This window comes from Vanacampus margaritifer, chromosome 5 (assembly GCF_051991255.1).
Source record: "Vanacampus margaritifer isolate UIUO_Vmar chromosome 5, RoL_Vmar_1.0, whole genome shotgun sequence".
NCBI classification, from domain to species: Eukaryota; Metazoa; Chordata; class Actinopteri; order Syngnathiformes; family Syngnathidae; genus Vanacampus; species Vanacampus margaritifer.
In genome coordinates, this window is record NC_135436.1 from 27,715,202 (window position 1) to 27,741,241 (window position 26,040).

Consider the following 26,040-nt stretch of genomic DNA (forward strand, 5'->3'; position numbering starts at 1 on the left):
CAAGTCGTCAGTGAGGGTGAGCCCGACCTTGCAGGTCCCTCGAACCGACACTGGCGGACCCTCGTCGCTGGCCTCTCTTTGATGCTCCCTACTTCCAACGCGGCAAGCCGGACGCCTGTTCACGCGCCGCCATGCAGGTCGCCTGACCTTCCATCGATTTGGCTCCATGACATTCACATTCTCCCGCAAATCGATAACCACCAAAGGATTGATGCCATGACAGAATTTTTTTTTTTTTTTTTAATGTGAAAATGTGCCCTTCTCACGAAAAGAACAAACCTGACATACATTTTCTCTTGCAGGAAAATACTCTATAGGGTATGTGTCCATTAACTCTTTGACTGCCAGACGTTTTCAGAAAAGGGATGCCGTGGGTTCCAACCGATTTAAGCATTTTTGACTGATCTTTCAAGGTCCACAGAAAATTATGTGTTTGGACTATGGAAACACACATACTACCAAATGAAAGATTGGACTCTCATCTTTCATCAGAAAAAAAAGTTTGTTTCTACCTTATTCCGTTTTTCAGTAATCAACAATAGAAAATGGTTAGTTTCACCTCTGTTTTGAAAAAACGTCTTTTAACGTCTTTGGCACTCCTCCATAGGATTTTACTAAACGTTTTATAACGTTTTTGGCAGTCAAAGAGCTAGGGTGTGTGAAAATTGATGTATCTCTTACAGCAGTGGTCTCCAACTACTGGTTCGCAGCCCGGTACTGGCCCGCAGGCCATTTGGTACCGGGCCGCACAGAGAGACAATTTTATTTATTTATTTATTTTTTTAAATAACTCTTATAGTACCTTCTAAAGAGCGTATGGCTGATGGATTATATGATGGCGAATCATATTATTACGGTGTCCAGTTGTGAGCATATCTACTCAAACGACGGAAATGTGTGTGACAGCAGCCAATCAAAGCCAACGTTTTCTTTCTCTACTTTGGTTTGTAAATTGAAGAAGTATAAGAAAGTAAAAGTAAGAGAGAGTAACAGTACAGAAAGTAAAAGTAAGAACTTAGAAGTAAACAATGACCAGGCATTAATCATTTGGCTATAAGATCAAACTATTTTTGCGTGGCCGTATCTTCAAAGCAACGTGGAATAAATGAAGCCGTTGTGTGAGGTGTGGCCTTAAAAACAGACAAAACGGCAATCCTGTTGAATCATTCGAACAAGTTCCTCCCAAGTGATGATGTGGAAAGCATGAAAACGTGAGAACAGCTGCCCAATTAGCATTAGCAGTTTAGCCGCTACTAGCGAGTAAATGAAGCCGTTGTGTGAGGTGTGGCCTTAAAAACAGACAAAACGGCAATCCCGTTGAACCATTCGAACAAGTTCCTCCCAAGTGATGATGTGGAAAGCATGAAAACGTGAGAACAGCTGCCCAATTAGCATTAGCAGTTTAGCCGCTACTAGCTAGCCCTGTAGCCACCGGATCAAATCACTGCAAATAGCAATGAAAACGCCGCATGTAGGAGCATAACTTTAAAAATTAGAATGTTTACATTTTACGGGCCTCTTCATTATTCTTTGGGGTCAATTTTTAGTAGTTCACTGTTATTATATATCGTTTTAGATTTGTTGTACTGTTGAGTATGTTAAGTTGTTGAAGTGCTCTCGAGATATATTTCTTTTTGCTATATACGTTTCGTAACTGTCAATTTAAAAACAAGATAACGTTGTGATAATGATCTCATTAAACTAATAATAATATGTTAGCCCCCACACCTCATCAGCGAATGGTTGCCAGTCTACGAAAAGCACGTACTTGTATGAACCGGTTCATGGTGCAAATAAGGTTGTCATACAGGGATGGCAGCAAACACCAAAGGATAAATTCCACTGAAAAAAATGTAAATATATGAATTCATGAGGTGTTGAACAAATGACTGTATTTTGGCCCAAGAATGTCACAGACGTTGTATTAAGACACCTGGGAACTGTTTTAAATTGTGAAAACATGACATAATATGTCTCTGTTAAGCATGCAATCACTTGGTACGTAAGGTTTCTTTTTCAAGGTTGTCTGCACTTATCTTTTCTCCATTTGCAAGTCGTAACCACCCTTGACTCCTATTGGCTGTCTTTGGAGTGCCATCAGTGGCTCCCTGAGAGCTTTTGTGCGCCTGATAAAGGAGCCGGCGGATTTAATGGGAGGCCCGGATGAGTGAAAATCATTGCTCCCTTCACTTTAAGGCTTTGCCGTGTAAATGGGCCAACGTGTCTACGATGATGCATGGCTCCCCGTGCCCGGCTGGTAATGGTGTCAGCGGCGTGTTGGCGAGCAGGGCGGGTCGGCCACAAGGGCTGACCAAGAAAGTTGCCTCATCCGACCTTACAGCTTGCAATGTAAGCCGCAGGTGGCGCCGGCGTATCTTAACAGCATCCGTTTCCAATTGGCAGCAGTGCGTCGTTAAAAGAGCCCAGCAGGGAAGGAAAATAAAGGGATGTAATCAATGGTCTTTGCACAGTTTCAAGTATTGCGCTCTTTTTGTTTATTTTACTGCTCGTCTTCGGACAGCTGCGTGACTTTATTGCGTTCTAAAATATGCTGCAGCCAAAAGCTCGGAGGCTGCGGTTCCATAAAGATTTTAAGGCCGCGCTCCGATGCTTGCGGCGAGCAGCTGACGTTTAACGACTCCGCCACAACGCACTGCGCACTGCGTTGACGCCTCTTATTTAACTAACGCCGTTGCATCCGTAAACCTCCGATGACATCTGTGGTAAAAGTTTCTTCTTGGTTTTATTTCAGCCCAGTCCTTCAAGGAGTTCTCCAAGCTGCTCAACACGGTGGAAGAGGAGAGACGACGCTTGGTAAGAATGCACTGAATAACTCGCCTGATGGTAAAATATGAAACTGCTGAAATTATTATTATTTTTTTTTTTAAAGAACACTGAAACATGCAGAATGTTTAGTTCTGTTCTGTGACTGATTTTCTCCATCCAGGCACAGAGTGTCTTAAGTTTGTAAAGGGTACAATGAGATCTCAAGACTATAACAGGGTTTCTGTAGTTCATGAACTCATTCCCTTCCAGCCATTTTCACTGAAGCAACCCCTTTCGCTCCCAGCTGTTTTACTGGATTTTGACTGATTTTGCAAGGCCCAGAGAATATTGCTATAGAAACATGGAACGTACCAAAAGAAAGATTTGAGTCTCTTCTTTAATCAGATTCCATTTTGTAGCATTTAGCATTAGAATATAGCTTCAAGTTTCATCGTTCACAAATCTGTTTAAAACACAGGGGGAAAGAGCTTTTTTGCAACATGGCCCTGGTTGATCACTTTACTCTACTGTCATCTGCTGGCCGTTTTTGTAATAACTACCGTTTCTTCAACCATTCTCTGTAGTTGAGAGGCTGAATCTCAAAGCCTTCAATTATCAGGCTCCTGCAGAGCTTGCAGATGAGCTTAAATATGAATCAGCTGTGTTGAACGTGGGAAATCTCTTAAGACATTCAGGACTCAGGCCCGAGAGGACCGGACTTTGACACCACCGTTCTAGTATATATATATATATATATATATATATATATATATATATAAAAAATTTAAAAAGTATAAATACGTCTTTGGGACACTTTACATTTACAATATAACGTATTTATACGTTTTGGGGAGCAAATGAGTTAAAAACGCATTATAAGCCATTACAAGTATTTTGTGAAAACGAAGGCCTTAAATGACATTAAAACACATTAAAATGTTGTCCAGAAGCACTCAGTTTATATATATTTGTGGAGACTGGGGACAAGTTGTAATTTACAATCAACAAAATAGGCAGGAGTCCACAAGTTCCTTCCTTTTCTAATTAATTTGCTCTTAATTTGAAAAGAAAAAATAACTGTTCATGTCTCCAATAAAATGCAAATGCCACCTAGTGGCAAAAAAACCCATCTCAAGACAAATCAGACTCCTTTTAACTGTCAGTCAAAACTAGCAACTGCTAACCCTCAACATCAGCCACTCGGGCGCGTTTGTTTTTGAATTGTCACTAGGCTGCTTCACTTGGAATGATGTTTACTTCTGAGCCTCAGGAATCAGCTGCGCGCCCTACCAATCTTCTGCTTTTGCTTTTGTTCTTTTTGTGATTGTTTTGGGGTGAAGTGTCGTTGGGCCACTGAGAGGCTCAATGTGAACTTGAAAACATTTGAGAGCAGTTAATGATAACCCTTTGTTGCATCAGCTTTGTGTTTATCAGCCACCAACTGGGAAAACAATAACAACCAGCCGTGATCAAGATGACTATTTCATCTCATGAATGATAATTTAGTAATTTGTGGGAATGATGTGGACTGAAATAGTGGAAAACAACATAATGTAGCATTTGTGTTTACGACGACTTCAATTTGTGCAAGGACGGAGAAGCCTTTCTGCCTACCAATGAAAAACAAAAAGTCTTGTTTTTTAAATTTGAAAAATATCACTCTTTGATATTTTACTTTATAAAAAACATTCAGCAATGACAGAATTATGTAAAAAAAAGAAAAAGAAAAAAAGACAGGTTATGCCATATTTTTCTCTTCATTTCCATGTACATTGTGCTGCTCTTTCTAGCTTGCGCACCATGGCCACACGGGGGCAGTATAATACATAGAGACAGTGAAGACTCCTCAGTAAGCTGCAGTAATAGTTTGTCATTTTTCACAGATAAAAAGATATATATGCCTACGAATTTTCTTACTTTGTCTGTGTCCACGTGTTGCTAACAATTCAAAGCAAAAAAAAAATCATACGAAGGACAGCTTGTATTGTAAAAATTACTGAATCATCACATCTCTGTACTTTTGCCACATCCATATATTACTGCGCTCACATCAGCTCTGACGTCTTTATACCCGCGGGAGGAAAAAAAATGGCATCGATGTCTGTGTTCAAAGGTCAAGGGCCAAGCCCACGACGAGGGTGGATGTCTGCAGACGATGCAGGCGTTGGCGTTAAAGGCCAAGGTCATGTCTTCCTCCAATAAAAAAAAAAAAAAACAGTTCCCCCAGTAAAATTGTCTTTTTTTACTTTCACAATCTACCACCCAACTGCAAGTCCATAAACAATTTGACGTACGTGCATTGCCGTCGTGTTTTACCATGTAGTATATAGAGTGGTCAAATCAAACCCGCTCACGCTATAAAAAGAATGTGAAAATTCATTTGAGGATTTTTTTTTTTCCCGGTCTGATGCTGAAAGTGCAGCTAAATGTTTACGACAGCGTTGCCCTTTCGAGATATGGGTCACCTGTGTGCTAGCTAAAGATGAGGCAGAGCGTCCATGTGTCTTTTACGTAATGTAGTGAACTTACCCACCTTTTTTTGTAGATTATTATTTGCACATTCGCCTGTTTTTCCCCCCCCTGTGGAACTCACCTATTTGCAGATTTGTGTGCTCTCTCTCTGTAACACCCGAAGATGGCACAATGTTGTGCCAAAGTCCTGTCTAATAGGAAAGTAGCCATTTTTAATTTTATTATTTATTTATTTTTGCATATTTGTGTGCTCTTTCTGTAATGCTCAAAGAAGGTGTGCCAAAGTCCTGTGTAATAGTAAAGTAGTAATCTTTCAATGATTAATTATTAATGTTATTTTATTTTATTTATTTATTTTGCATATTTGTGTGCTCTTTCTGTAACGCTCTAAGATGGATCAAGATAGTGCCAAAGTCCTGGTTAATAGGAAAGTAGGATTCTTATTATTATTATTATTTAATTTTTTCTTTTTTTGCATATTTGTGTCTCTTTCTGTAACGTTCTAAGAAGGCACAATCTTGTGCCAAAGTCCTGTGTAATAGGAAAGTAGTAATTTTTTGATTAGTTATTTTAATTGTATTTATTTATTTAGCATATTTGTGTGCTCTTTCTGTAACGCTCTAAGATGGAACAAGATAGCGCCAAAGTCTTGGCTAATAGGAAAGTAGGAATTGGTAGCATTGATTTTTTTTTTTTTTGGACATTTTCTACGATCTCTGTATGCCCGAAAGTAATTTTCCTCTAGACGTAACCCACATGAGACTTGCATCCTTCCAGATAATCTTCAACTGCAGCCATTCCATCATTGATTTGAACAGGTGACAGAATAAGCCTTGGTGGAGGTCTGTGCTCTCTGCTTGTTGATGTTGTTTTGGACGCTCCCCCTGCATTTGATAAGACGGGAATGACAATTGCGCGCACACACACTCACACACACACACACACACACACACTGATATCTCCTTCACCTCAGCAAACCTTCCTCCACTCTCAATATGGAGTAATTTTGCATCGACAAAGCAGCCTCTAAAGTCAATAATAGAATAGTATAAAGCCAGGGTTCTCAAACTTTTTGTGACCAGGGCCCCCCTCTAGAAGATACTTTACAAGGACCTACTCATAATCCAATTACGTCAGCCATTTTAGAACATTTTGATTGATCTTTGAAGACCCACAGCATATATTTTTTTCTGTTTATAAACTAAATATATATATATATATATATTTATTTTTTATTTTTTTTTTGTTCTGAACATTCACTTTCTCAGGATAACATTTTGCAATCCCCAAAACATATAAAAAGTTTTTTGTCTTTTAAATATTACCATGCTCCCAATGACGTATTTATACGGTTCTTTATGGGGGGGGGGGGGGGGGGGTTGGGTCATCCTAGAGCATACAGTAGGCTTTGATGCAGCCTCTGAACTGAAGTGGGACGCTTGAAGAATGGTAGTTATTACAAAAACGGCCAGTAGGTGGCAGCAGAGAATGAGAGCTCAACCAGGGCCATGTTGCAAAGAGCGGTTTTCCCCACTGTTTTATACAGATTTGTGAATAATGATGAAACTTAGCTATATTCTAATGCTAATTGCTGCAATACGCTTGTAGTGAATGAGTCTTACACACGCCTTACACATAATTTTTTTAACAGTCGGAATGGTCACAATAGTTAACCAACGAAAAAGCTGAAGATACTCAAGCTTGACTGATTATTTTGACAGTGAACATACTGTATAGTAGTTGAATTCTTTATCTGCGCATTGTGATTGACCGACAACCAGTCCAGGGTGGAACCCGCCTTCGGCCCAAAGTCAGCAGGGATTGGCTCCAGCTCTCCCGCGACCCTGATCAGGCGAGGCAAAATCGAAATCGGACGGCTGGATGGATGCTGTGAAATCCCCAAACCCGCCTCTCAGTTTACTGCCCATCACCCTGCCACCTTGGTGCGAATCGAGCCGCCATAAATAATTTAAGATGCTTTTTTATTTTATTTATTTATTTTGGGGGGGGGCAGTGTGTGTCTGGGCCACATAAATATAGAGCTGGCATTGAAAATGCGCGCTATTAACTGATCCTATTCCAGCCCGAGTGATTTAAACGTCCGTTAGGCGAGAGGTCAGAGACTCTTATGAACGAGTTGTAAATTCCAAACAAGACCAATGTGCTTTTATGGAATTCACTATTAGATTAGCAACTCGCTGCCAATAAAGTGCTGCCTCAGTGAAATGTAATGTGCGCTGTTGGTTGCATGGCAAATTTAAAACAAACAAGCGAACTTGGACTGATGCAAACATTTATTCCCGATTCAAACGCAGACACAATTTAAAATGTACTCCAACTTATTTTGAGCTTCTCTAAACGTATGCAAGTACGCACTAATTTTTTGATTTTTCTTGTTGTTGTTGTTGTTGTCACACCCCTACATGTTATAGAAATAATAATGAGTGAATGTCTCTGCCAGATGTTTCCTTGTTGGATATCTTTTCATTTTAATAATGCAACATGTTGTTGGATCCAGTGAGATATTTGAAGGTCGAAGTGTGGGTGGAAGCTTCTTCTTTTTAGTTTCCTTTTTTGTTTTGTCTTTTTCAGACGAGCAGAACCAGAAATGAAATTCAGGTTGGCCCTACCCCTTCCACTCCCCTTTCACATCTGGACTCAATAAGTGGCCTAAAAATAACTGGAAAGACTTGATAAGGTTCCTTGCTGAGAGCCAAACATCTGACAACAGATGGGGAAGAAACCTACCGTAGTTTTTTTTTTAAACCCCCATTTTTTAAAAATCTTTTTCACCCTTAAGCATTTGGGATTGACTTGTTTGCGACCAAGACTCTTCAAATCCGCTACTTTTCTGATTTAATTCACCTCCTAGTAAACTTCTTAATGGCAGAACAAAAAGGGGAAGTGTTTAATTGAAAATCACTTGTAAAGCCACCCAATGGTGCTAAGCTACTAAGTAACAATTACGCAAGGATATGTAAAGCCAGCTAGTAAACCGAGTGATGCCTAATGTAGAGCTAGTTAAAACATAAAGTGAATCCCAGCGTATTCATGGTTCGGTATTCACAAATTTGCAAATCCCGGCTTGGCCCCGAATAGCAGGGCTTTCACTGTAGCGGGAAGCTAGCTGAGCCAACACAAATGCTGTAAAGCTACTCAGTAACCACTTTGGAAGCATTGTTTAACACACTGTTAAGTCAGTTTAATACTGTCAAATTCGATAATAAACATGTCATTAAGTTAGATGAGATAAAATATGTAGGTCTAATTTAGGCTAGATAATACAGTTTATGTAAATGCAACAGCTAACAGTCCAGAGCTACTTAGCTATAGCATATGGTATTAAGTGAAAGAATATGAATGGTGTATGTTTCAACTTTGCTATTGCTAGGACATGTCTACTTTTAAGTACAACCTGTTTTTTTTCTTATAAATTTATGAAAATGTCCGGTTCTCATTGTTTTTCATTCGGCCAATTAGCATGTGTTGAATTATTATTATTTTTTTAAACAACTTTATTTAACAAATGCAACTTACAATAACAAAAACAATCAAAATTTTTTAAGCAAAAAATGCGGAAATGGGATGGAATATTAATAACATCCAATTTATTCAATGTCATGTGTCAAGTAAGACTTCAAAAGAGAGTTATGCTTTTTGTTTTATATTCTGCCAATACAAAGGAGGCGAATGTTAAATAGTTATAATGTATGACATCTTTGGCAAAATTTTGAGTACCATTTCAGTATCCCAAGGCTAATACTGTGGCTAATACAGACACTGTAAAGCTCGCTAATTGGGTAACGCCAAATATAACAGAATACACATTTACAAACCAAACATTTAATTGTGTGATGTTATTTCCATCTGGATGTGTAAATCAGCCACAAGAGACAAAAATGAAGACATTTCAGTACACAAACATGCATAGTGTTAATGCAGATTAAAAAGTTATTATTTCTTGTACTGTACAAAAAAAAGCCTTCCGTTGATCCCTCTAATGTGATAAAGCTCTGCTCAATAAGAGTTTGTTTTCGCCCCCAAAAAGACAATAGGAAACAACGTCTTACAAATGCTGCAACGCAAATCATTTAAGACCGCTCGAGGGGGGGAACAGTCGAGACTATTCGTTTTCTTTGCTTTCCGTATAAACTTTAGGAAGTCGATACGGCTGCACGCATTAGAAAGTATCCACTCTTGTTCTTTTATATTTATTGGGGCTTATGTTGTACAAATGTATTACGCTCGCACTCACTAATAAGTGCCAGGTTTTAATTCACATTGTAATTCACGTCTTCTCCTGCTGCTTTTTAAAATGAACAACAAAAGCCTCCCGATCCCTTAAGTGCTGTTTGGCTTTGCAGCCTCCTATTTATTTCCCACGTCGACACTTTTCTTTAGGTTTACATTTCCTTCAACGGCCTTTAAACACATTTTAAAATCGACCGTAACCATTTTACGCCCCGGATAGAGACAACAACGCTCTGCAAAGTTTGTCTCTTCGTGCGGCAGAGTTAAACGTTTTGTGTGCGTAGTGACGCGGCCCTGTGGGCACCGTGTGTGTGTGCTGGCCCGCGAACGCAGGAATGTTTCCAATGACCCTGAAACAACAGTGCCAAAGAAAGGCGGCCGTTGTTCTCGGCAGACTCGGGCCCGAGTGTGTTTGATGAACGTTGGAAAACTATTTGGAGCAGATGATAAAACCTTGCAGGACAATGAGCCTCTGCAAATTTGAGCCCAGATGAGAATATCAGCCTTAACCCCAATCATGCAAAGAATATGTCAGATATTCAACTTAACCGCAAAGTTCGAACACTAATGCATGGTATGGCTTGCATGAATTCGGTATGGTCGGAAAAACAATTGACCTACTCTTTGACTAGTCATTACTCATAGATTTCGTTTTGATATGGATTGACGTCGACCAAGCTTGTATTTTAATCCACTCGTTTTCTTTGTTGAAACCAGACAAAGTGCAATTTCTGCAGAAACTGCGTGGGAATGCTGAAAAGTTGAATGCTAAGATTTGAATGCATGTGTGCTTATGAAGTAAATCGAAGGAAACTTGAATTGCAATCTGTCTAAAGTGAGCCAGAGAAATTATAATCCAATATCCTGATCTGATAGTCAGTTCGGATCAAACCATTGAATGTATTAAAATGTGGTCCAAGCAGGGTTTGAAGACTTGTTCAAATTCATGGCTAATGACGTATTTATTTTGAAAAGTGTCATCTCTGATGCTGAAAAAATTCAATGTCTGTCCCATTGAAAATGAATGGGGAAAAGTTGATATTTAACGTACCAATACTCTAAGTAATGTGGAATCAGTGGATATGTACCCCAGGAGGAGTGAATTTTTTAAGCAAGTTGAAATTTGAACGGTGTTAATCGGAAGTGTTATCTGAGAGTTGTTACACTCATAATGAAGTGGTACTCGGCTGACACTATTTTATCAATTTGAAGTTTTACTTTTTGGGATTTACAATCAAATGTTTTTTTTAGGTGCTATAAGGTTTTAAGGTTCTGTTCTGCCATATTTTCAATCAATGTAAAATCAAATAAATGTTTTTTAAGGTCAGGGTTATCACCAATTGAGTCTCATCATCATCTAAGCTAGCATTAGCACTGTAAACAAGCTAACGTTAGCCACAGCTGTTGGTAGCATGACTTACTCATAATGGAGTGGTACTCGGCTGACACTATTTTATCATTTTGAAGTTTTACTTTTTGGGATTTACAATCAAATTATTGTTTTTTAAGGTCAGGCTTATCACCAATTGAATCTCATCATCATCTAAGCTAGCATTAGCACTTTAAACAAGCTAACGTTAGCCACAGCTGTTGGTAGCATGACTTACTCATAATGGAGTGGTACTCGGCTGACACTATTTGATCATTTTGAAGTTTTACTTTATGTGATGTACAATCAAATAAATGTTTTTTTAAGGTCAGGCTTATCACCAATTGAATCTCATCATCATCTAAGCTAGCATTAGCACTGTAAACAAGCTAACGTTAGCCACAGCTGTTGGTAGCATGACTTACTCATAATGGAGTGGTACTCGGCTGACACTATTTGATCATTTTGAAGTTTTACTTTATGTGATGTACAATCAAATAATTGTTTTTTAAGGTCAGGCTTATCACTAATTGAGTCTCATCATCATCTAAGCTAGCATTAGCACTGTAAACAAGCTAACGTTAGCCACAGCTGTTGGTAGCATGACTTACTCATAATGGAGTGGTACTCGGCTGACACTATTTGATCATTTTGAAGTTTTACTTTATGTGATGTACAATCAAATAAATGTTTTTTTAAGGTCAGGCTTATCACCAATTGAGTCTCATCATCATCTAAACTAGCATTAGCACTGTAAACAAGCTAACGGTAGCCACAGCTGTTGGTAGCATGACTTACTCATAATGGAGTGGTACTCGGCTGACACTATTTGATCATTTTAAAGTTTTACTTTATGTGATGTACAATCAAATAAATGTTTTTTTTAAGGTCAGGCTTATCACCAATTGAGTATCATCATCTAAGCTAGCATTAGCACTGTAAACAAGCTAACGTTAGCCACAGCTGTTGGTAGCATGACTTACTCATAATGGAGTGGTACTCGGCTGACACTATTTGATCATTTTGAAGTTTTACTTTTTGGGATTTACAATCAAATGTTTTTTTAGATGCTATAAGATTTAAGGTTTTAAGGATATGTTCTGCCATATTTTCAGCAAAACTCAAGGTGGCGGGGTGCAGAAGAACGGTGCGTATTTGTTTTAGGTTGGGGACATGGCACAGGCTGTTTAATTTTTTTTTTTTTTAATTTGTGGATTTAAGAGAGGATTAGGTTGCTGGGGTTGCGTAGCGGCAATTATTTCGGGATGTTGGAGTGGTTGCATTTCTTAAGCAGTTTTGGATTAGACTGATCTATGACGTTCTGGGGCTGAGGGAAACTCCACGGAGGGTGCGTGGTTTAAAAAAGTTTGATACATTCTGCCTTACACACATCAGTGATAGTATAAAAGTGACAATATTGTCATATTAAGGCCATAAAAACAACTCTCTTTGGCATGTGCACCGTCAGCAACAAGCAGACCACAGTGAGGAACGCTAAGCTATATTTACCACATTGTAGCTAGCAAAAAGAACAAGGCATCTTGTTCATGTTTTGCACTGGGGGCTGAAATCCCTTTTTTGTTGTTGTTGTTCTGCAGCCCGTCGATGTACATTTCCAATGACAGCACTGGCAACCCTTCATGTCGGTGTAGCTAGCACACAGCGAGGAATCCATCGCTTCAGTTTGGCACATCAAACAGCTGCAGGGAAGTCCTGTGCATCAGCCCCCAAACTCTCCATTCAAGCGGCATCGCTATCAAAGAATCGCGCAGTATGGGGAAAAGCCCCCGGGAAGCCGCAAAGCAGCTTCATATCAGGTGCTTTGTGCGCTTGTTTAACGGCTTACTTGCCAATGCAACGCGAGGCAAGCATGTCACGTCCGCTGTCCGTGTTGTATTGCAACAACATTGTTTTTTTTTTTGTTTTCATTATGCTTCTTCTCGACTCGCTCATGAACTATTCATACCGGGGAGGTGGTGCTTCACATATAAAGAGAAATAGCACAGCTTGACCTTTCCGACTCGGATAGTTGCTCGTGTGCGAGGGGAAATATAAGGTGCTAAAAAATAATTGCATCCAATTCAACCGCATCAAATACAGTTGCGGTTACAAACTTTGGAGAGCTAAGCTAGTGAAGCCCTAACCCTAACCCTTGCCATGAAATAAACCCGTTACAAATATTGAGGTTGCTCTTGGCGAGGGATAGCGACGGAACCCTGCCACAAATAGCAACAACAAAAAAGCAAACAAATTATTTCCCCCAAATTTTTTTACTCTAGGATGAAAGCACACTTTGGTATTTGAACTACAAAGAACGTTATAATTTGCGCCTGTGAGCCGATGGGAACACACGCTGCAACTGTTTACCGATTAATTCAAAATGGCGGAGAGCAGTGACCCTACTAGCATGGATTTAGCGCTTTGTCACAATATTTGACTTAGTTTTTTTTTTTTTTGTATAATATAGTAGAGTGAGGTTTTATACAGTATCGTGAGCTTTTTTTCTTATATCGCCAACCTCCCATTTGGAGATTGTTACTAGGGGTGGGAAACTTTGAGTGTCTCACGATTCATTCATTCATTCCATTCCATTCCGATTTTTGGGTCTGCGATTCGATTCAGAATCGATTTTTGATTCAAAACAGGGATGTGATTTGACCAAAGTGAAATTATCTGAAAATTTAGCCGGGGGTCTGGGGGCCGCTGGCACCCAGCTAGGCTAGCTAGCGAAGCCCCCCGGAGCTCATGGGTTTTCCGTGTTTTTAAGTACTTTCAATGCACTCACATGACAAAGAAATAGACAAAACAACAGCATCAATTTTCAATGTATATTGAACTATCCCATATAAAATGGCAGTTTTAGTCAACTCAAAATCAGTCACATTCAAAAACATTGGACTGCCTTTGCTTTTAAAAACTATCACTGAGAATATCATCATATCTAACTAATGTGATTACTAAGTTAACACATAAATAATGTTGAAGAGTTCAAATTTCATGAACAAATAATTGTATCATGACCAAATGAAAAGTAACTCATATTAGAGCATACCACAAATGTCTTTGTTATAGCAGAAGATGTTATCTGTCGGAGTCATGTGCATACACAATGAACTACTACTAAAAAAAAAAAAAAAAAAAAAAAAAAAATCGGAATTTTTTTTTTGGGGGGGGGGAGATAAAAAAAGCGGAATTCCGCGAATTAGCGGAAAAATCACATCCCTGTCAAAATTATTTGATTGACAATGATTTCTGCTTCAATTTATAGATGTGAAGAATCGTCATGATCTACTCCAGTCTGACTCGCTAATGCTAATTAGCGCGCCACTCGCTGCACTTTTATCACTCAAAAGAACGGCTTGTCATACAAGACATTTCAGGAATGTATACCGAGAAGTATCTTAACATTACTTACCGGCATATTGCTCTTCCTACGCTGCAAAAACACAACTCTTAATGGAATAACTTGACCGTGACTTTTTCTTTCTACCCTCTAATGTGGCTACAACTTAACAGTGTATCAGAATGTGCGGAACCACACTGCCCCTAAGTGGCCAAATCGGGTACAACATGAACAGCGCTCCCAATAAAGGCGCACACAAACAAGGGCAAGACAAAATAATGTAAATAAAATCGATTTTGGGCACACCCCTAATTGCTAGTTATTAGACAAGTGTGAATGAAGCAGTTAATGGAGATAATGAGGAACTGCACGTAAAAAAGATTTTCAGCATCGCTCCCGGTGTATTTCTTAATTGCATATCGGTAAATAAATTACTGTGCCAAAACAAGTCTTGATTTTGTTGTTTTATAGTTGAGGTGTCATTTATGTCTGAGTCTTTGTTCTACTTGACGTTTGCTTCATTGCACAAAAAGCTTGTTTTCTCCCGTTTTTGGTCAGGAAATGTTTCTTTGCCATTGATGTAGTTTTATGACGGAATCGCTTTTCGACTAACTTTGGCGGCCTTGCTTGAGGTGCCATTCGTGCGGCAGATAAATATTTAGCCGCACAATCAGATTGTTCCGCTCCCTTCCCTCGTTTGCAACACGGAAACCAATCTACACGCTGCTTTTTTAATAAAGGTCATTTGACACCCTCGGCATGAAATGGAGGATTTTATTCGATCATAATGGCGAGGGTGGAATGTTTATTAGGCGTTCATTTGGCGGGCGCGCGTGCCTAGGACTACTTTAACGAGCCAGGCTAATTTCTTCGGGGCGCGGCGTCTGTCGTTGTGATTATAGGTGCGAGCGGTACCTATATTTTTTTAATGCCGTGCTTCCGGCGATCATTAACGGGAATGTGGCTCAAGATGAAGAGACGGGGAAATGCTTTTGCGATTTGGCCGCCGCCGACATTAACATGCAACTTGACACGCTGACGTCGTCTTATTGAGATTAATAAATGCCAACTTGCCAACAAATGACGCCTCCCCCCTAAAAAGGTTCATATGAATACTATCAAGCAAATGAGGATCTCTAAACACTTAAATGTTGTTTCAAATTCATCCTGCGTTTCCCTTGAAAATAAATGGTTTAATTGCCTTCCTTCTTGACCTTCTTCCTTCCTTTCTTCCTTTCCTTAAACCTGATTTTTATTCATTATTCCTTCCTTAGTTTGAATCAAATTTGTTGCTTCTTCATTCCTTCCTTCCTTCATCTGCCTTCTTTCCATCCTTCCTTTTTTCCTTCCTTCATTACTTTTTTCCTTCCTTCCTTCCTGTCTTCATCTGCCTTCTTTCCGTCCTTCCTTTTTTCTGTCCTTCCTTTTTCTTCCTTCCTTCTTTTTTCCTTCCTTCATTACTTTTTCCCTTCCTTCCTCTGTCTTCCTTCCTTCCTGTCTTCATCTGCCTTCTTTCCGTCCTTCCTTTTTTCCTTCCTTCATTACTTTTTTCCTTCCTTCCTCCGTCGTCCTTCCTTCCTTCCTGTCTTCATCTGCCTTCTTTCCGTCCTTCCTTTTTTCTGTCCTTCCTTTTTTCCTTCCTTCTTTTTTCCTTCCTTCATTACTTTTTTTTCTTCCTTCCTGCCTTCCTCTCTTCATCTGCCTTCTTTCCGTCCTTCCTTTTTTCTGTCCTTCCTTTTTTCCTTCCTTCCTTCTTTTTTCCTTCCTTCATTACTTTTTTCCTTCCTTCCTCCGTCTTCCTTCCTTCCTTCCTTTCTGTCTTCATCTGCCTTCTTTCCGTCCTTCCTTTTTTCCTTCCTTTTTTCCTTCCTTCCTTCCTTCCTTTCTTCCTCCGTCTTCCTTCCTTCCTTCCTTCCTTCATTCTTTCTTGTCTTCATTCCTTCCCCCATAGCTGCTTTGCATCCATGCATCCTTACTTCTATCCTTCCTTCGCTCCAACATATAACGACACTTGAGGGTTTGTCCTCTGAATCGAAGCTGAATCTGACTATTTGGCCTAACACGGGATATTGACTCTGCAAGATGTTGTTGTTTTGTCACCTGTTGACTTCTCAACATTTTATTGGCTCAGCAGAGCGCCCGCTCGCAGCAACCATCACGACCTTAAACGAATCAATATCAGACTGAGAGCTTGCTCCTCGTTACTGATAATGACTCATAAATATGCCCTGGCCAACATGGCTAATAATGGATTTGGAAAAGGCTTTATATTATCTCGTATAAAGATGCAATATGAGATTCTTTATAATAGTCGCATGGAACATACATAAACTTTTTTATATACTTTAAGGATTTTAAATAATGTAACCACTATTTCTCTGCCTCATAATGAAGACAAGCTGCGATTCACCATTGTCATTCCATCCATGCGGATAATCACATTTATGTGTATCGTGCCGAATTTCATTGTGAAGGTGAAACAGGATTTTGTTAGAAACTACACAAGACGCTCTTATTGTCTGAGAGCTGCAAACAATACGTCTTTCGCGCATTCATTGTTTCCGAAGCTCTCGGCTCTCGCTCGGAAGACTAAACGTGACACTTCTCGCAGGATTTCCTTTGTGCGCTTTGTGTTTTTTCCGCCGGTGGTCTGAGAAAAACACCTTGTTCAGCGGCAGAAGTTGAGCACGTCGGGATTCCGCCGCACCTGCTCTGCAATGAAATTCTTCAGCGCTGCCGAATCCTTTCGAGCATCACCGGTTTAATCCTGTTGAGGGAGGCCGCTTCTGAGGGCATTCGGCATAATGCCGACTTATCGGCCGAGTCTCGAATAAGGTTGGCTTTCGTTCAGGTGTAAATATTTCAACTGGATTAAATCGGGATCTTTTTGGTTTCTGTGCTTGATGAGCGACGCCTTAGGCATAATCCAGTTTGCTTCATTAGAGGCCCACTTTGCTTCAGGGGAAAAGAAAATGGCTTGCGGAGTTAACTGTATCTTAAAATTGTGTCTTATAACATCTTTTTTTTTTTTAGGCGATAGCTTGCATCGAATTTCCACGCTCTGTTTTAGATTCTAGTTATGCCTGTGATGGCACAACACTATTCCTATCTGAAGGAGTAAACAACAACTCAAATTCAAATCTGTTTTCAAACGCTGATTTTCAAAATCGGAAAATTTGGCCAACATTACATTGGAGAGCAACAATATTGCAAATGCAGTTGTAGTTCCATTTTTTTTTTAAATGGTGTGATTTCACTGATGCCTTGTGGCTTGAGGAGAAAATATCCTCGTAATGACAACCTATTGTTAATTGTATCGTTCCACCTGCCGTCAAGAGACCAACATCATGAAGTGTGTTCATGTAGAGTCTTCCAATTTCAAAGGCAGGGATGTGATTTTTCCGCTAATTCGCGGAATTCCGCTTTTTTTTTTTTATCTCCCCCCCCCCCAAAAAAAAAATCTGATTTTTTTTTTTTTTTGTAGTTCATTGTGTATGCACATGACTCCGACAGATAACATCTTCTGCTATAACAAAGACATTTGTGGTATGCTCTAATATGAGTTACTTTTCATTTGGTCATGATACAATTATTTGTTCATGAAATTTGAACTCTTCAACATTATTTATGTGTTAACTTAGTAATCACATTAGTTAGATATGATGATATTCTCAGTGATAGTTTTTAAAAGCAAAGGCAGTCCAATGTTTTTGAATGTGACTGATTTTGAGTTGACTAAAACTGCCATTTTATATGGGATAGTTCAATATACATTGAAAATTTATGCTGTTGTTTTGTCTATTTCTTTGTCATGTGAGTGCATTGAAAGTACTTAAAAACACGAACAATCCATGATCCCTGGACCTAGCTGGGTGCCAGCGGCCCCCAGACCCCCGGCTAAATTTTCAGATAATTTCACTTTGGCCAAATCACATCCCTGCAAAGGGCTCTCACCATTTTGGACTAAAATGTGTAAGTATATTTGAATTGCAGTTGGTGGGAAAGCACTAGTAGGCATGCGGTTATGGTGTCTGCCTCACAGTCGAAAGTTTCAAGGTTTGAATCCCAGCTCGGTTTTCGGAAAAAAAAAAAAAAAAACTATTTTCCTATCGAGAATCTCTCCTTGAAGGGTCTCCATCCATCTATTTAATGAGACGGCACGGCTCAGTGGTAGAGCGGTTGTCTCCCCTCCGTGAGGTCGTGGGTTCGATGGCCTGCATGGCAGCAGCCGACCATCGGGTGTGTGAATGGGTGAACGTGAGGCATTGTAAAGCGCTTTGGGCAGCATATGGTGTCATTAACTCATTCACTGCCATTGACGGCTATAGACGTCAAAAATTCATTTGGACTTTTTCTATTAGCTTAACATTTTTTTCCCACTTTTGTTAACAAGAGTATGAAAACCTAGAATATATATTTTTTTGAAATACCGATATAAAATGTGTGATTAATCGTGAGTTAATTATTGAAGTCATGCGATTAATTACAATTTAAAACATTTAATTGCCTGACGCGACTTAAAGATTATTAAAAATTCAGGACTTCAGGCGATTACATTTTTCAAATCGTAATTAATTAATTAACATGAGTTCACTAGTTAACTCACAATTAATCACAAATTTTATATCTGTTCTAAATGTACAATAAAAAAATATAGGTTTTCATACTCTTTATTATTTATTATTATACTCTTTATCATTTATTATTTTTTACGTCTATTGCCGTCAATGGCAGTGAATGAGTTAAAAGCGCTTTATAAAAAGCAGTCAATGTAACTATTTTATTTAAGTTTATAATGGGTTACAATCGCAGGTGTACACCTGATTATAAGTTACAAATTCTTCCATTCACATTTTACCTTGTAGGCGTTAATCTCTGCCTCTTATCAACCTGCGTATTTAACTGTCCTGTCTGTTCGAGTGGAATTGGACAAGTGAGCGCTATTAGACGTCTCCGTTGGAAAGCGCAACAACACGCACACACCGCAGGCTCAATTAGACGAGCGCGCACGGAGGAGATAAAGCGTAGGAAATGACATTACCACACGGGCAGATTACTCCCAGTGCACGTAGATAACACCGCCACTCGGTTGGGGGGGGATTACAGCCCGGCGCCGTTTGCCGACCGCCAAACGTCCTCCGACGCTTTCAGAGATGGAGTGTCGCACAAGTGCTCTCGCGGTGATGCCCTGATTTTGTGATTTAAGACCCCCGTCCTGTGCTCTTTTTTCCTCCCGCTTTCCCGCGTTTGAATGGATTTTTTTTTTTTTTATATGCGTGCGCACAGCCAATACCGAAATGAAACTGTCATCCCTGGCGAGGAAAACAAGTGACGAAATGGCTGACCTTATCGCCAATTGAGCGCATACATCACATGCTACGCTAATGAGCGTTAGGCCAATATTCCAGCAAGTGCGAAGAGAGAAAAAACCCTGTCGCATCAGCCAATTTGTCACCGGCTCGCAGTGTGTACATTTAAAACCAAGCCACATTTTAATGAGCGCTGCAGTGGGGGGGGGAAAAAAATACTGTTCCGTATCGGCTCAAATGTTAATCACCGAAAAGCAAATTAAGCAGCTTGAATGTCAAAAATATCTTCTCTTCTGCACTTTGTACTTTTTGGGGAATTGTAATTGGAGGCAAGCAATTTAAACTACTGTGCATCGAAGACAAATCTGCCTTTGCATAAAATTCTCAGTAGTCAAGTCAAGTCAAGGTTGTGTATATATAAGCCTTAATCACAAAAGCGTCTCAAATGGGCTTTGCAAGCATGCAGTTCACATTAAATAATGACATCCCTTGGTCGAACCTGGTCTTGTTGGCTTTACAAAGGCTTTGGGAAGAGAAGTGGCAGCAAAACAGGCCAAAATCCAGACGTGATGAGGCAGGGCGAGAGATGTAGATATTAGTCTTAAATCAAGATTTCAACATTTTCTACAGATGTGGTCTTTCTCAATTCCAGAGGTAGAACATTCCAGAATACTGAAGCCCTAATAGAGAATGCTCTCAAAAAGGGGTCCGCAACCTTTTTGAAGCTGAGAGCTACGTCTTGACTGCTGCTTCCGCAAATTTGCTCAAAGTACCTTTTAATAATGTTATTTTTGTGAAGCGACTGATCATTTGAATGATTTCTCACAAAATTTAGGACAAACAGATAAACCACTAGTGAGCTATTTTTTTTAGAAGAAGTCATGCTCGGTCCCTGTCCTTTTGACTATACTTAATTTATGTTGGGCAAAGGACTTCCTGTGGGGTCGGGCTTCCTAAGAAATGTCTTCCTGTAACGTTCGCCACAGTGCGTTAGAATCCAAATTGCGTTTTTCTGCATTGCTTTGAATTGCACCTCAGGGGGAGATGAGCGCAATTTTTTCCGAGGACAGTCCTGGAAGGGATACCCCAGGGGTCCGTCTCGGGCCCGCTGCTGTTTTGCATGTATATGAATGACCTATCTAACAGACGTCGTGGGGTTAGCCAGCAGATGCATGCAGATGATAGGATGATTTATACATGCTGGAAAAGGTCTGGCAAGGACATTTGTAGCCCTTTCGCTTGTGTCGCCGCCACCATTTGGAACTGCATTTGTGGTGATTTAAGTAAAGAATGGGGCATTCAACAAAGACCGAAGCGCCTCTGGAGTGTCCATGTAGGCCCCAACAGATGTTTGGGATGCTAAAAATTGTGCCGTGATTAATGATGAAAAACAAAAACTCTGAATGCAGTTCTGTTGCTCAGAGGTCCCCAATCACCAGGCCAGTCGCTACTGAGGGAAGTAAAGTTAAAATGATGTCTACATTCTTTCACAATTTTTCTATTAAAAATCTTCATACCCTACTTTGAAACCCTCAAATGAAATCCCAAACCGGATTAGAAACCAAAATGCTCCTTTTGAAATCTTAACCTAGGTTTAAAACTTAAAACTCTAACACAAATTTAACAGTTGTGCGATGCACTAAGCCAGGCTTGAGACCCTAATTTGTAACCCGAACTTGATACTCGTAACCAAACCCTGCCTTCAAAGTTGAAACAATAGTGTGAAATCCCCAATTGAAACCTTAAGCCTGTCTTAAAACCCTAATTCAAAAATCTTAGAGCTGACCTGAAACTCTCATTTTAAACTCCAACCCAACTCCGGCTTGATACCCCAACGCAAGATTGAAATCTTAATGTAAAAACACTAAACCTGGCTGAAAAGTCTCATATTCAAACCCTCATCTTTATTTGAAACCCTAACTCTGTCTTGAAACCATAACCCTTATTTGAGACTGAAACCCAGAACCGAAAACCTGAAACCTGGCTATAAACCCTAATCCTGGCTTTATTTTTCAGTCTTATTTGAATCTCTGGTGTAAAACCCCCAACTCTGCCTTTAAAGCATATTTTGCAATCATGATACAAAATCATTAGATTTCACATTATGATAATTTAATTATTCTTTTTTTGTTTCGTTAGGTACGCGTTCTTGTAACAATAACAAAACTAACAAAGCCACCATCTCTACTGCTGCCTCGATGAATTATTTTACTTTTCTCACGTGTGCTCACTGCGCAGAATAACACCTTCCATCAACTTAACAGCCGTGTCGTTGCAACACCCCCCCCCCCCCGACCCCCCTTGCACCCCCAACCCTCCTTACCCCAGCCTCGTTGCTCTGATGTCATCGACTCAACACAGGCGAAAGCCGATCCTGCGGGAATTTTTCCAGGCCGTAACGACACCTTCATTCGGCGCAGTCACCCCAGGAGTGAACGTGGCCCGTAATTGGGGCAATACATCTCCAGCTTATCTGTTTCGGAGTGGAACGAGTGGCGAAACGCTCGATCGTGAGGTCGCCGCGGCGCAGGTAGACAAAAATGACTCCAAAATGTAAAATGCACCTCAAGGGTTGCAGGCGAAATGCGGGGCCATATTTCTCCAAGCCAGAGGTTGGAGGAGGTCGTGTATGTGCAAGGCATTAAGTCTCAAGTCTTAACCTTCAATTTACAAGTTACGAGCAAGTCTCAAGTTAAATCAACAAATCCCGCAAGTCAATTAGCCACTAAATTTCAATCCATTTATTACCTCATTCACTGCCAGCCCAGTAAATAGGGATATTTGACGTCTATAGTCGTCAATGGCGGTGAATGATTTAATGTGATGACCTGAGACACAATTTAAGAGCCGATTTAAATTCTGAATTTGCAACTGTAAACCCTGGCTTGAAAACCTACTTTGAATCCCTAACTGCTAACTCGATACCGCAATCCCTGTTTGAAACCTGAACTACAAACAGAGTCAGGTTTGAAACCCAAAGACTGTCGCTAATTTGAAATCCATAACCCCGGCTTTAAATTCTAGATTGAAACCATAATTTGAAACTCAAACCATACTTAGAAATCCTAAATTGAAATTAGGTTTAGCAAATCCAGGTCCAGAAAGTAAAAACCCTGCCACAGTTTGATTTTAGCCCCTGATGCTAGCTCGCTATCTCCCTAAAAGGTAAACAAGCACTATGGGAGCTCGCTAGGGAGCTAGCTAGCTAGTACCTGGGGCTAAAGCCAAACTGTGGCAGGGTTTTTATTTTCTGGACCTGGATTTGCGGCCTCTGATTGAAACCCCAAACCCTGGTTTTAAACCCTAAATATAAAGGTTAAAACCATATTTTGAAACCCCAATTTGAAACCTAAACCATGACATAAAATCATACTTCGAAACCCTAATTTGGAAATCATAACCCTGCCTTCAAACCCCAATTTTAAAGCCTAACCTTTGTTTGAAACCATAACCCAAGCTTGAAACTTACTATACTTATACTTTGAAAACGCAAAACCAGACTGAAGCCATACTTTGAAACCACAAATGGGAACCCAAACCATGCCTTGAAATTGTATTTTGAAACCCTAACCCTGCCTTGAAATTTTCATTTCAAATCCTCACTCAGGCTTGAAACCCTAAATAGAAACCCCAGCCAGAGTTTAAAACACTAACCCTTACTTGAAACTTCAACCAAGGCTTAGACCTGGTTTGAAATTATACTTTGAAACCCTAACTTTAAATTAAGCAACATGAAACCATAGTCCAGGTTTAAAACCCTACCTTTTGTTTCAACCCCAATAACGATCCCCAACAGGTGACAATTGAACGCATCTGCGTTTTGACTGGATCATTTCCACCGCATTAGCTCACGTGTCAGACACGCCACAGCTCCTTTGCGCAACAATGCGGCGGAACGACAACTAAATCGAGCTTTTTAATGATATTTTTCTTTTCCCGGATGACTCAGTTTGAAGAACACAGCCTGACATTTGTGTGCTTTTTGTTTTGTAGATTCAAAATGCGGATGACGTCTTGATCACTCCCTTGGAAAAGTTTCGCAAGGAGCAAATCGGCGCCGCTAAGGTAAGCAAAAGTTCCCCCCCCACCCCCCGCGCATACAATTAGCTGTTTGACAGCGTCACACTGTGCGTGACGGAAATCCGACAAGGATTGAGCCTTTGCTAATGAAGCACCCAAGTGTCATTTTGCTAGGTGATAAAACATGGCATCCCGAAATAAAATGAACCAAGAGTTGCAAAGACTAACATTCCACCAGTAATTGATGCCCCGCCTCCACAGTTTTTTTTTTGTTTTGTTTTTATAACTGCTTGTATTGTTAGTTTAAACCTTAAGTATACCACAAACTAAATGATCACAAAATACCCCTTTATAGACCACCATCATCAAAATAGGAAAGTAGTAAACGAATTTGATTTCCAAGTACGCATGTTGAAGTAATACAGTATATCTCAACAGACAAGTTTAACTATGCTTAGTTCCGGAGAGTTTGTGAGTTTTTTTTTTTTTTTTACTAGGGATGTAACGATAACTGCTTTATCGTGATATTGCGATATTAGAACGGCACAATAACACGTGTTAAAAAAGTCAGGCTGATTTCCATCTGTGCAATTCTAGCACCCTGTGGTGACTAGTTTTTTTTTTTTTGTGCCGTTAAATTTTTTCATGAGGCATGTTTTGCCCTTCTAAGTTTAAAATCCACGCTAATCGTCAAATGAAGAGGAACGTAATATGCTTGTGAACAGAGTCAATATGCGGAGGGACTCGATGTGTGCGTGCATTAGCAAGTAAGTGCCTCAACATTAAGTGTTATTCGAGGTTGTAGGTTGTTAATATGCATTGCTGTTATGTACTAAAGCACAATGTTGTGCTTTTTTTTCCAGAATGAGCTAAAAAAAAAAATGTTTTACAATATTGTGACCTTTTTTTATATCGCCACCCTCCCCACAATATCGTGATAATTATCGTACTGTGAGCTTCATATCGGATATTGGATATCGGTACGTCCCTATTTTTTTACTTCATCAAATAATCTGTCAGCTGTTTATTTGTAAGGGCAAGATGAATTTGAAGTGATTTAGTGTGTTTCTGGGATCAGGTTTTTTTTAATTTTTTTTTTACAAGGGTGGCTTTTTTTTTTACAAAGGTTCTTTTACTATTAAGTCATCTGTTAGTGGTTTTTGTGGTCATTCTAAAACATCCCAAAATGCGGCCTAAATGGGGAAAACACTAACCCTAAATAGGAAAGTAGTACATTTAAACATCCTGACTGAGAGACGAGTTTAGGGAGGAGCCAAGTCTAGCCTGGGTTTTTAGTCGAATTTTTGCGTAAGCCATGTTTTTGGATGATAATTTTCATTATATTTATGGTTACAACTACTATTATAAGCAATTCTTAACATTAACAATTAGGGACTGATTAATCCGCCGGCTGATTTAATTAGCCAATATTAGCTTTAAAATTGGCAGCAACAAAAAAAACGTCTTTTTGCTGATTTTTTTTTCTCTATTGTGAAAGTAAACACACACAAAAAGGGCAAAGTAATGAAAAACAGTCACCTTTTCTGCCTGTAATTTATAACGGAACGATTACGGGACTAAAAATATTTGATTTATGTGTTTTTTCAATTTAACAGCCAAATAATCTGAATTGTATTCTGTCAAATATGAGAATGGGCCTAAAAAAATCCATATCAGTTAGGCTCTAATTATAATTGCTTTAAATTTTTTTGTTATTTGTGGCAGACTTCAGTCCCTATTGTTGTATTGACATGGACTTTTTATGATACATATAGTATGAATGTTTATTTTAATAGTAGTTTTTCTGGGGACATTTTCTGTATCCTTAACCAAAAAAAATAGTTACCCGTTCGAACAAGAAAACGCAAAATTTTTGGAAAGCACATTTGTATTTTTTATTGAGTTTGTAAGAGTAAATTAACAACTTATACATTTCTGCTATTAGCCTAACAATATGTTGTCATTTCCATTTCCATCACAATTTGTTGTTTATTTACAGTTTAAACTATTAATATAGACATTTTTAGGGGGCTTGAACCATAATCCTGGGGGATTACTGTCCTTCTACTTTTACGACTATTTCTAAATGGTCACTGTAATTCTTTCAAGGATGCTTCAGCACAATCCTGCAGACCAGCATTTTTTTTTTATTTTTATAAGCTTTGCTAATCTTATTGCGCCAACCCGACAGTATCTAATTTATAGCATTAGACATTTTTTCTAATCAGATTACTCTAATCCGGTTACATGCTCCACACCCGAGTGGACACGCAGGATTGATACGAGCCAAAGTGCCGGCCGGCTGCAGGGCATCCGCCGGCCCCAGTGGACGACTAGCAAAGAGCAAGAGTTGCTTTGTTGCTATGTACCAGCGCGGCTTTCATTACCAGCCAGCGCGGAGCCATCAAAAGAAAGTACGGCGGCTTGTTTGTGCTCGTTCCCACGGCATCCCGCCGAGTCTCTGAGCTCACTTCAGCCTTCTGGCGTCGTTATCTGGTCTTAACCCTTGT

At 39.6% G+C, this 26,040-nt stretch overlaps 1 protein-coding gene across 5 annotated transcripts in view; it reads left to right on the forward strand.

Annotated features, from left to right (window-relative positions):
• arhgap42b (Rho GTPase activating protein 42b) overlaps nucleotides 1-26,040 on the forward strand; it is an 80,884-nt gene that overhangs the window by 14,384 nt on the left and 40,460 nt on the right. For all 5 annotated transcript variants that reach the window (XM_077565357.1, XM_077565358.1, XM_077565361.1 and 2 more), the window contains exons 3-4: nucleotides 2,753-2,814; nucleotides 23,504-23,575. In XM_077565357.1, coding sequence (XP_077421483.1) covers nucleotides 2,753-2,814; nucleotides 23,504-23,575 — 134 coding nt within the window. The remainder of the gene's footprint in view (nucleotides 1-2,752; nucleotides 2,815-23,503; nucleotides 23,576-26,040) is intronic.